Here is an 11,592-nt window from a genome sequence, read left to right on the forward strand (position 1 = left end):
TTCTGATCACTACTACCAACATTTATTTTACTGAAGCTGTCCAGAAAATAAAAAGAGCATTTTCAAGTTTGACAGTCACTCATGAAGTGTGCATGGAAATGTTATAAATATATAAAAAAATAAAGTACAAAATACATAAATACAGATTTAAAGTTTTAGATTATGGACAAAATACTAGTATTAATACACAGACAAATTCAGTATAAGGATGGGGGGGGGGTTGCATTGTTTTTAACAATAAAGGATCTTTCTCACATCATAAATATGATCACCTTTATGGGAATTTAGGGTTTAATGAGCTGATATAATTAAGAAATTAATGTAACAACCTGAAAAGGTTCAAGTAGAATTGTGACTAGTTCTGCAGCTATGTTATGCCAGGATCTACAACAATAAACTACAAATTTCCACAAATCTTCACTTTGACAGCAGTGAGAGGTGGTGAACATGGCTGTGCACACCCTCTGACCATCTGAAGTGTGCATTATATTTACCTACTGAACACCTCTACAGTAAGATAACGTTACTCAAGTCTTCGTATTCTGAGATGAGACTGTTGACGACATGAGGAATCAGTCTGTTCTTTTAAGCGCCTCAGATCTCAGTTAAAGAATCAGCAGGTGAATGCTGAAGCACACCACTTCTGTAATACTGGAGAAAACGTGGACACCTGAACAGCTATTACTGGCAAAACCTCTTCACCCTGAGCTTTGTGCTTCTCTTGTTTGAGAAGGTAAGATATGCCCTTTAGTAAGTTGTGTAATGAAAAGTTACAGGTAGTCTGAGCAGGTGTATTGGTGAGATTTCTGCACCATTTTTATAGTCTCTCCTGAGGGAAGAGATGATTTTGTCATTGATGGTTCCTCTGGTATTGAAGGTTCACACTAGCCCAGCCTCCCGGCACATTTGATAGAACTGACCACGCTGAGAGATCAGATTAGTTGGAGAGTCCATTTCTGTGATGTGCCCTCTGTCCATCACAATCACCCTGTTGGGAACATTTGAATAGGGTTGAGTTTGAACAATCATAATCATATTCTTAGAAAGAAACACATGCTCTTTGTTATACCTAGTGTAGTCCATGATGGTGTTGAGACGGTGGGCGATGGTCAGAACGGTGCAGTACTCAAACTGAGTTCTGATAGTGGACTGTATTAAATTGTCCGTCTCCAGGTCTACAGCTGCAGTGGCTTCATCCAAAACCAGAATCTTGGTCTTCCTCAGGAGAGCTCGGGCCAGGCAAACCAGCTGCCGCTGACCCAAACTGAAGCCCAGAATATCCAGTCAGAAACAGTCATATCAGATGTTTATGAAATGATGAGTAAACATTGCCGAGAAGGGGTTTGTACCTGAGATTCTCTCCTCCCTCTGAACACTCATGGTTGAGTTTGTCAGGCAGGCCAGACACAAAGTTCTTGAGATGTGCGAGTTCCAGAGCTCTCCAGACCTCCTCATCAGTGTAGCCATCAAAGGGGTCCAGATTCATACGCAAGGAACCAGAGAACAGCACTGGATCCTTGGGGGAAAAAAGGTTGAAAATAAAATACTTGAAAATAAAAGTTTGTCAAGGTATTCGATCCTTTTTTCCATTTTCAGGTGTACCTGTGGGATAATGGTGATACGAGACCTCAGTTCATGCAGTCCAATCTCTGCAATGTTTATCCCATCTATGAAGATCTTTCCTTTTGCCGCCTCAAGGATCCGGAAGATTCCGAGAGCAAGAGATGATTTTCCGGCCCCTGTTCTTCCCACAATTCCAACCTGAATAGATTCAGTAAATCGCTTAGAATGTAATAAAAAATAAAGCACAAATATGACATAATGTGTTCAGATGTTATATTTACTTTCTCTCTCTCATTAACACTGAGAGAAATTTCTTTTAAGGCCCAGTCAAGACCCCTGCGGTACAGAAGTCCATATTCCTGGAATCCAATGGATCCGGATTTGGGCCAGTCTGATGGGAGTGGACTGTCCTCGATTGTCCATGGTGCCTGCGACAACCCAAGACTAACTCAGTGACTTCAAGAATGAACGTAAAAATATAATTTGGTCGCTTTATATAAAGGAATTCATGGGAAAAAACAGCCTTCAGACCAACATTACCTCTTTTGTTGTTTCGGCATATTCCTTCACTCGCTCAACAGACACAATGTTGTTTTCTACATCTGTCCATGCCCGCACAATCCAGCTCAAGATCCCAGTTACCTGCAATGTAATTTTTCTTGAGAAGTTGTTGCCTAATAGGCTTGCCTAACATGTGTGGTTGTCCAAAGATTTTCAAAGACTTTTTGATGAGTTTCCTACCTGGAGAGAGTGTGACACAGCCAGTCCCACGATTCCAGGGCTTAAAGTTGCCCTTCCCATAACAGAGAGAATAGCTGCAGCAAGGACCAGCAAGTTACCCAGGAACTCTAGATTTACTGCCAGCCACCTATTGGAATAACATTAAAGATATTGTATAGCGTTAGACTGGATTAACAGTACCAAAAATGAATAAGCCAAGACTGAATCTGACCTGGTTGCCACAAATCTTGGGAAATAGGATGTTTGATTGTGGTCCACTCGGCTGTTAGCCAGTAAGATAAACCTAGACTGTTCTCCAAAGGCCCGAATCACACCGGCTCCTTGGACTGTCTCATTGAAATGAGTATAGATGGGTGATCGACTCACCGACTCCAGTCTACGCAACTGGCAGGATGTGGCCACGTAGAAGCTCTGAAAACACAGGAGAATAGATGTCAGACTGGTGCTCCTTGTTATGATACTCTTGCATGCTGAGCAATCTCCTAGTAGCATACCTGGATAAAGGCATAGAGCAGAGTTAGTGGCAGTATGATCACTCCTGCAAAAGGAGTCGCCATCAGCACGATAATGCAAACCTCCAGAAGTTTGAACACATAGCCCAGCATCATCTTCAGCCCATCAGGGATCACGCAGTCAATGCCGTCGATCTCTTTAGAGAAACGATTGAGAAGATTACCACTGGGTGTACTCTCAAAGAACGACATAGGAGAGTGAAGTACATTGTTGAGAAGGTCCAAATGAAGATGCCGGGATGCAATTATTCCTCCAAGTGAAATGGCCACAGTAGTGCCAAATATTGCAATTCCTGCAATACAACAACACCGTTAATGATCAAGAACAATACAAAGTCCAAGGATACTCAATGAGGGTTGAGGAACATGAGGGATTTCGAACCTTGTGCAAAGCCGAGAGCTCCAAAAACACCAAGCTTCAGATCCGTGTCGACCTGTGTTCCATTTACAACCGGGTCATCTGCCCACTGGCTTAGCCAGTAGTTGTAGGCCAGTGAGGCAGCTTGCTGGAATGCGTAGAGGAAGATGACGGGGATGATGTAGGCCAAGCCGATGGTCCTGAAGTACTCCACATACATCTCCAGTTTCACCTATGTGTGACCCATTATGGAGAAGAATGTGTGAGGAACGACACTCTGGATGATATAGTGCACTTTCAGGCTATATTATGGTGTTAGGAACAATGAAGCTCAAAGACCTGTAATCAGGTTAAAATTAGATCTCTGTGGTGACATGAGAGCATCTGAAACCCTTGTCGCTGACCCGTAGCTGAACTTTAAAACTGACCTGCCACTCTAAATCTTTGGCCTTTGGTATTGAGTTACATGTGAAGGTATATTTTGATGTGTCTACCCATTGTTTGAAATGTCTGTGGATGTGGCTCTATTACTTACTCGGCCTGTATGAGCTTTGTCAGCCTGGGTGAGTCTCCCAACTTCCTTCTGGTCCTGCTCCTGTTCTGTGTCAGATATGGCTTCCATGGTTTGTATACTGGCACTTCCCATGTCTCCGCTTTATTAAACAAAATTGACAGAAAGGTAAATATGTGCTCCTGAATAACATTTGCATTTTCATTATCAAAACTTAGTGACTTTTACCTGATGAGTTGCTCCTGGGAGAGGTCAATAGAGAAGTCTGTCATGCTGAGATGAGATACTGATTTTCTGGTCCCTAAAACAAGGCGAATCTGCATTTTTAACTGTGTCAACATAAAAAAGTGTCGTTGTAGTAACTCATCAAGCACTCATTCTTTTAGCTTACCTCTGTGGGTGGCACTTTCCTTGCGTTCGCTAACGGAAAAAGCTTTAACAAAGTCTGCAAAGGTGTTCTTTCTACTCAAAAGCTCGGCATAAGAGCCCATCTCCGTGATTTCTCCATCCTCCATCACCAGAATCAGGTCAGCCTGGGGCAGGAAGCTCAGCCCGTGAGTCACCAGAACCCGAGTCTGTTTTAGCAAGCATTGGAGAGCATCATCAAGCAAGCTATTTAGTTTTGTTATTTTAAGCCTGAAAGGTTCCCTTTCCATTCAAAATCTGGAAATTTAATTCAATTGGCTACATCCACAGAAATTTGAATTGGAATGACAGGAAGAGAAATTTGCAAAATTGCAGTCTAATCTATCTATCTGTCTAACCAATAAACCTTCAAAGCTTTTTAAAGATTTTTCAAAAACAATTTTAATTCTGCTTCCTTTACATTCAAATTAAAATTGTGATTCTGCATCCTCTTTGCTACTTCAATTTAGAATGTAGCAATTCACATATTAGATTTTAAAGGGATAGTTCACCCAAAAATGAAAATTCTGTCATTAATTACTCACCCTCATAACGTTCTGTAAACCTGTAAGACCTTCATTCAACTTCGGAATCACAAATTAAGATATTTTTGATGAAATCCGAGAGCTTTCTGACCCTCCATAGACCCTGAAGTTGAACAAAGGTCTTACAGATTTGGAACGACATGAAGGTGAGTAATTAATGACAGAATTTTCATTTTTTGGGAGAACTAACCCTTTAAGGTCACATTATCTTACTCGTGTTTTAATGTTTACCTTATTTTTAAGAACGCCATTAGGTCCGATGACCTTTTCAAAGATGTGCTGACCCACATGTGCATCCACAGCTGACAAAGGATCATCCAGAAGGTAGATATCAGCCTTCCTGTAGACTGCACGTGCCAGACTCACTCTCTGTTTCTGACCTCCTGACAAATTCAGACCCTGTGAACATTGTAAAAATGTAGTGGGAGTTTAGTCATGACCCTGCTGATACCCTGCATATTTGGTGTTTAAAAAATAAATTATATTTAATACCTTTTCACTTTATTCTATCATGTCAGAATCATTCTTACAGAAGTCTATTTTTACCTTCTCTCCAATCTCTGTGGCATCTCTTGCAGGTAGGATCTCCAGGTCTGGTAGGAGAGCACAGGCCTCTAACACCTTCTGGTACCAGCTGTCTTTCCTCTCACGTCCAAACAAAATGTTGTCTTTGAGAGTGGCATTCTGGATCCATGCTTGCTGAGGCACGTAAGTCACAGAGCCCTGAAAGAAAGTGTTAGAAAATTTATATGTGGAATATGTGAATGATGCCAATATATTTTTAGTAATTTTTCTGAATGATTTACCGATACTGTGACGTGGCCACTTTTCTTTTCCATTTCTCCCAACATTGCAGACAGAAGAGAGGATTTTCCACTGCCCACGTGACCTACCACAGCCACCAGTGAACCCCGCTGCACTTTGACATTGATCCTGCAGAAATTAACCATTGCCAGATTATCATCTTTATATGTTTAGGAATGGTGGACCTACTGAGATCTTTCAGCAGTTATTTCAGTTTACAGTAAGGGATAAATATATTCAAAGGCACCGACCTCCTGAGACATGGTGTGCTATCTTTAGACCAGCTGAAAGTACCGTTGTCAATAACAACACCATCAGTATCTGACAAAAGGAGGAAATAAAGAGGTGAGTTTTTTTTATCATTTACACACTGGCATTCCAAACCTCTATGATTTTCTATACTCTGCAGAATATTTAAAGATTTTTTTATGCTCTATTTAGTGCAGTTACAATGAATATTAGCTTAAAAAGGACACAGAGATACCATAAAAATATCATAAAATTGGTCCATACAACTCTTGGACACTACAGTATATTTTAATAAATATTGCGAAGACATATAATAGCTTTGTGAGAGAAACAGACTAAAACAGTTTTCACTGAAACTAAACTGTTTCAGAAATGAACTGAATCTGAATTTCTATCATGAACCAAAAGTAGTCTGATTCAATTAATTTCTTAAACAGGTTAGTTTGGAAGAAGTGTAATATAGGTTTGGAATGACTTGAAGGTGAGCAAATGATCACAGAAATTTCATTTTTGGGTGAACTGTCTCTTTAAGTGTGTATTGCATTTGAGGCTTATAAAACAATTCCACAAGTTAATGAGGCAACAGGGTGATGACAGTTATTTAGGTTAATACATTTCCATAATTATTTAAAAATCATCCATGGGATATTATTATTCACCTGGTTCTGTTATTAATGGTATTCAGATTCAGAAGCAGAAACATTTTCACAAAAACTTCTCTTTGACCTTTAATATAAAAAGTTGCATTTTTAACAAATCAATTTTAAAATAGGCCTTTAACACACAAAAATGTGGAAAAGTTATATAAATATAATTACAGCTCCAAAGCTGAAAATCCCCTTTAACCGCTGCATGAAGTCATCATGCGCATTTCAGCCACTACCAACACCCATCTCATAGCCACACAATTTCCTTGTAGTGTTTCTCGAATTACAGCTTTTAAATTCAAATAAGCTTGTCTTGCAGAATAACTGGAAAAATATTCTTCAAGGTGGGTCTTTTTGGCAGATTAGTAACTCGTTATTTTTGTTTTTGGCATGCCAGATTTTGTTATGCCATTATAAATTAAAACTCCACCATCACATTAATAGGGAAAAATCTCTGTATTGCTCAACATGTATTAATGTTGGTCAGCTTATAAGCTGTTGTATGTCAGAGCAAAGTCTGAAAACTATGACAAGCTAATGCACTCACCAGGATGGTAGGGAGCTCTCTCCACACTATCCAGTTTCAGCTCGTCTTGACAGAGAAACTTCCCGAGGCGTTTGAGAGACACCACAGCCTTAGAAACAAGAAAAAACAAAGTTATCTTCAAAAGTTTCTTCAAAAATGTAAAAACATAAGCGTTCAAATATTTGCTGCTTACCTGCATGGTAGTGCTCATTGCAAAGGGCAGTTGACTGAGTGGAGCTTTGAGAATATTGATAAGAGCCATGGACACAAAGACCTTCTGAGCATCCAGAACATGCTTCTCATCAATCAGCACATACACCCCAAACATGGCAAATGCAATCTGAAGGCAAAGTGGCGTACATGATAAAACTCTACAGTTGTAAGGACTATATTAATGTGTCAAGATGATGACGATGATGAAATGTACCAAGAAAGTGGAGGAGTTGAAGGAGGCGATGGATATGGAGTAAAGAATCTGAGACTTCTTCAGAGCATTCAGCTCTTTTTCCCGATAACCAAGAACATGTTCTCTGAAGGCATTCTCCCAGGCGTAAAACTTCAGGATCTTTATTCCGCTCAAGATCTCGTTCATAAGCTTAATGCGTCCGTCCATGTACTTCATCTGGACCTCCCGAGCGCATCAAACAGATGCGAATTGAGAATCGCGCAAGCAAACTTGTTTACGAGACCAGACAGAAACCAATATGGATGAGTTTCAATTCTTTGGGTGTTTGAGACGAGGCAAATAAAGACATTTCAATTTTACAACAAAGCAAAATCCTGTGGTTTCTACCATGTTCATAACATCAGAGAATCAAAGGGCAGACTGTCCACATGCTCGTGTTTTAAATCATTTGTAGGCATGAAGCAGTTCCTGGGACGACGTGTACCGACACAACCTCAGTCGCCACAGCACGAATATCATCATGGAAATTTGACTGAATGGAACCATATAGACTATACCTGGAGCTTGCTTCTCATTTTGGCAATGAACCCATTCAAAGGGAAGATGAGAATTACAGTGGCGATGCCAGCCAACGCAGATGGGCCGAGGCGCTGTACAGGGGTCAAACATTTCAATTAATGAATTTTAGATCCGTGCTCTCAGAAATATTGTGCATAAAATTGGGGTACAACAGCTTGTCACTTAAAGGGTCATATGTGTACCTTTTTTAACCCTAAAATATTCATAGTTAGTAATAGTTGTACTTGATAAGGTACTAATTTGTCCCAGTACCCCTAAAGCAGGGGTCTCCAAACTCGGTACTGGAGGGCCGGTGTCCTGTAGAGTTTAGCTCCAACTTGCCTCAACACACCTGCCTGTAAGTTTCTTGTACGCCTAGTAAGACCATGATTAGCTGGTTCAGGATGTTGTTTTATTAGGGTTGGAGCTAAACTCTGCAGGACACCGGCCCTCCAGGACCAAGTTTGGAGACCACTGCCCTAGAAATACCATTTTGTGCTTTTTGTCCTACCGTATAACAATCCAACATACTGTAGAAGAAAAATAAACAAGCATCTGTTCTCACCTGCCAGAGGAAGAAAAGACACAAGGCGATTTCAATCGGGGCCACCCACACTGCATTGAAGTACACCACGAAATCCATGAGTTTCTGGGTGTCGGCCGAAATCAAGTTCACTATCTCTCCAACTGTACATGTTCTGCGGGCCGCGCTGTTGATGACCAGAGTCGGAATGTATGTGAGAACCATTATATGCATCTTTGCATTTGCTAGCAAACCTTTCAAAGGCCTACCTTCCTGTACACTAGGCCCATAACTGCAGTTTTAACCCTCATGCCTACTGTGAAGCATGCATACATGTACTGATGGTTGAACAGGGACTGCAGACAAGACAATAGGAACATCAAGAAGGCAAAGAGGTAACCCTTCCATAAGGGGGCGTCTTCATCCCTCACAAAGTCAAGCAGTAGACTGAAGAACAAGAAACACACACCAAACATAAGCCAAAGATAAAGAAACTGGAATGTGAACATAAGTTATGACTATAAATATGAGCCTTTCTAGACCTGATACAGCTGAGCCTGAACAATATTATCCCCATGCATCAAGGTTTCTGAGAGTGCCACAGTTCCTGTGGTTCTGAAGCAGTGAACCCACCAATGTGCTCTTGGCTTGTTATATGCCAGACAGAGTGGCTTAATTTGATGATCCAAATCCAGTTTCTTCTGAGCTATAGCTCAGCCACAAAGAATATGATGCTGCAGTGAGCAGACTCCTAAGTGTCGTGGACTCGTGGTGCATGGGGCATAATTAACAGTGTGTGGCTGCACCACAGCAGGATGTGCTGTTATTCCTGTCTGTGACGGGAGTTCACACTCAAAACTGAGAAAGGGCAACAAGTTCACTTTACAACTGTGTGCTAAAGGTCTTGCTCTACATTTGCACCCAGGCATGTGTTTTCTTATAAAATAACATTCAAAACTGATATGTAGATATTTCCCAGATGCAAAAATATGTTTTAGTCTTAACTGAATAAATGATTTTGAAAGCACTCTTTTTGTTTTTACACTCAAAGAAATTAATAATATTTAAAAATGTTTAAAATTATTCAAATGTTATGACATTTTTACAATCAGTAACTGTGCACATATGACTTTAGAATTTGTAGTACAGTAACATTTTTAAAGATTATTACTTTTATTCATCAAGGAAATGTTAAATCGATCAAAATAACATTAAATACATTTATAATGTTACAAAATTCATTTCAAATAAATGCTGTTCATTTGAACTTATTCAATAAAAGAGAAATTAAAATTAAATTAAAATTGTGGTTTCTACAAAAATATTAGGTAGCACAACTTTCAATATTGATAATAATAAGTTTCTTGATCACGAGTTCATCATATCAGCATGATTTCTGAAGGATAATGTGACTGAAGACTGGAGTAATGATGCTAAAAATTCAGCTTTACCATTACAGGAATACATTACATTTTAAAATAAACATTTTAAAAAAGGAATAGTCATTTTTTATGTATTTTTAATTAAATGTAGCCTTGGTGAGCATAAAAGGCTTCTTTCAAATACATTAAATCTTACCATCTTATACTAAATACCACATGCTATATACAGTTTCATTTTACATGCCATGACAGCATTAATGTGTCTCTCACCTTAACACTTGTGGTATGGAGAACATGAAAGCATCTTGAATGACCAGACAGAGAGTTCCAGTCAGAAAGTAAGGGCCAAAGTTTTTGGCTAGTGTCCGGAGCAGACAGAAGCCTGAGATTTGTTCTTTATGAAGTTTTCTGAGCAGTTGCGTCTGCTCGCTCAGTTTATAACCAAGAGCTTGTGCTCCATTCAGAGCGCTCTCTTGCCTTGTTTGAGGGAGAAAACACAACATTTTTATCCAGACTTTAGTCTCTGGTATATTGGTGCAAGCATTGCTGCAACAAAGTAAAGAAGTTGTGCTTTGTTAATTAATAATACAAATAAATCAGTAGTTATGAACAGGCAAATTACGGACATCACATATTTTCATCACCTCAGGATGGAAGACATGCAGTTAAGGAAACAGCAGGTGTCTTACTGTTGCATTTTGGCCCATTGCTTGGCCCACTCTTTCTCCAGATCACAAATGATTTTTTCAGATGTATCCTCTTCTCGTAGAGACCAGAGGTCTTCAGCTTGTAAAGGTGAGCGGTAGCCCTTTACCACCAATCTGGGGAGCAGGAATATGTGTGTTTCTCAGTATCTCAGTTTTTATTCTGCAGACCTCAATAAAATCAGAGACAAAAATATGACTACCTGCCGTACACCAAAACAGTACTTTTGAAAGGAAAGAAGCATCCTCAACTGGACATGGGTTCTAGTGGAAAAATAGAATGTCCAGGTATTATTTTTTCACCATGTTTCAAATATTTATTTACTAATTTTAAAAAAATCCATCATAACACGAAAGACACTGTACCTTTACATATACAGGTTTAAGAGACGCTGGGCGCTGATCAGCGAAACAGCTGAGGATGAGCTGAGCCAACTGGAGAGAGAAGAATGTGAAAAATGCCACGAATCTCATCGCATCTGCAGAGAAACCCTGTAACACACATGACTGGTTATGAGCAGAATGCTTTAATAATCAATAAACAATAATCTTTGATATTGAACTCTTTGAGATTTGATATCTTAAATATTGCACAATCAAATGGACAGTCAAAATTTTTTTTATCTGAAAGCTGACTAAATAAGCTTTCCATTGATGTATGGTTTGTTAGGATGGGACAATATTTGGCCGAGATACAACTATTTGAAAATCTGGAATCTGAGGGTGCAAAAAAAAACTAAATATTGAGAAAATCGCCTAAAGTTGTCCAAATGAAGTACTTAGCAATGCATATTACTAATCAAAAATAAAAATTTTAAATAATTACGGTAGGAAATTTACAAAATATCTTCATGGAACATGATCTTTACATAATATCCTAATGATTTTTGGCATAAAAAAAAAATCGATAAATTTGACCCGTACAATGTATTGTTGGCTATTGCTACAAATATACCCCAGCGACTTATGACTGGTTTTGTGCTCCAGGGTCACAATGTATGTATGTATATTGAAAAACCTTGACCTAAGCAGTAATAAATTGATTAAATAACGCTCAATGTATTGATTCTCCCCTTCTGTGGAGACGACCAACTAGGCATATAAGTGGTGTATACACATTTGCTAGGGATTTCCCAAGGAGTCATAACCACATAAGCT

General features: G+C 39.3%; 1 protein-coding gene across 1 annotated transcript; it reads right to left on the reverse strand.

Annotated features, from left to right (window-relative positions):
• Nucleotides 1–295: 295 nt before the first annotated feature.
• Nucleotides 296–10,679, reverse strand: LOC107654455 (multidrug resistance-associated protein 1-like). The gene is made up of 26 exons (XM_016441525.1): nt 10,660–10,679; nt 10,420–10,551; nt 10,001–10,207; nt 8,619–8,795; nt 8,391–8,553; nt 7,825–7,917; nt 7,289–7,489; nt 7,055–7,201; nt 6,883–6,970; nt 5,691–5,760; nt 5,442–5,568; nt 5,182–5,358; nt 4,867–5,034; nt 4,077–4,260; nt 3,914–3,986; nt 3,710–3,827; nt 3,199–3,406; nt 2,799–3,109; nt 2,516–2,715; nt 2,305–2,431; nt 2,104–2,205; nt 1,845–1,991; nt 1,603–1,761; nt 1,350–1,516; nt 1,070–1,264; nt 296–988 (listed from the first exon to the last, which is right to left on the reverse strand). Exons 1-26 carry the CDS (start codon nt 10,677–10,679, stop codon nt 880–882), a joined length of 3,870 nt encoding a protein of 1,289 aa, XP_016297011.1. The 3' UTR covers nt 296–879.
• Nucleotides 10,680–11,592: the final 913 nt, after the last annotated feature.

This window comes from Sinocyclocheilus anshuiensis, unplaced genomic scaffold (genome assembly GCF_001515605.1).
Source record: "Sinocyclocheilus anshuiensis isolate Anshui unplaced genomic scaffold, SAMN03320099.WGS_v1.1 scaffold419, whole genome shotgun sequence".
Classification (NCBI taxonomy): domain Eukaryota; kingdom Metazoa; phylum Chordata; class Actinopteri; order Cypriniformes; family Cyprinidae; genus Sinocyclocheilus; species Sinocyclocheilus anshuiensis.

Bases quoted from the DNA above. Each gene is read 5' to 3' on its own strand.
- LOC107654455 (XM_016441525.1), bottom strand. From the start codon at position 10,679: ATGCTTCTTTCCTTTCAAAA. The intron at 6,971-7,054 runs GTAAGCAGCAAA...CTTGTTTCTAAG, and splicing joins CAATGAGCACTACCATGCAG to GCTGTGGTGTCTCTCAAACG. The intron at 989-1,069 runs GTATAACAAAGA...TGTTCCCAACAG, and splicing joins ACCATCATGGACTACACTAG to GGTGATTGTGATGGACAGAG.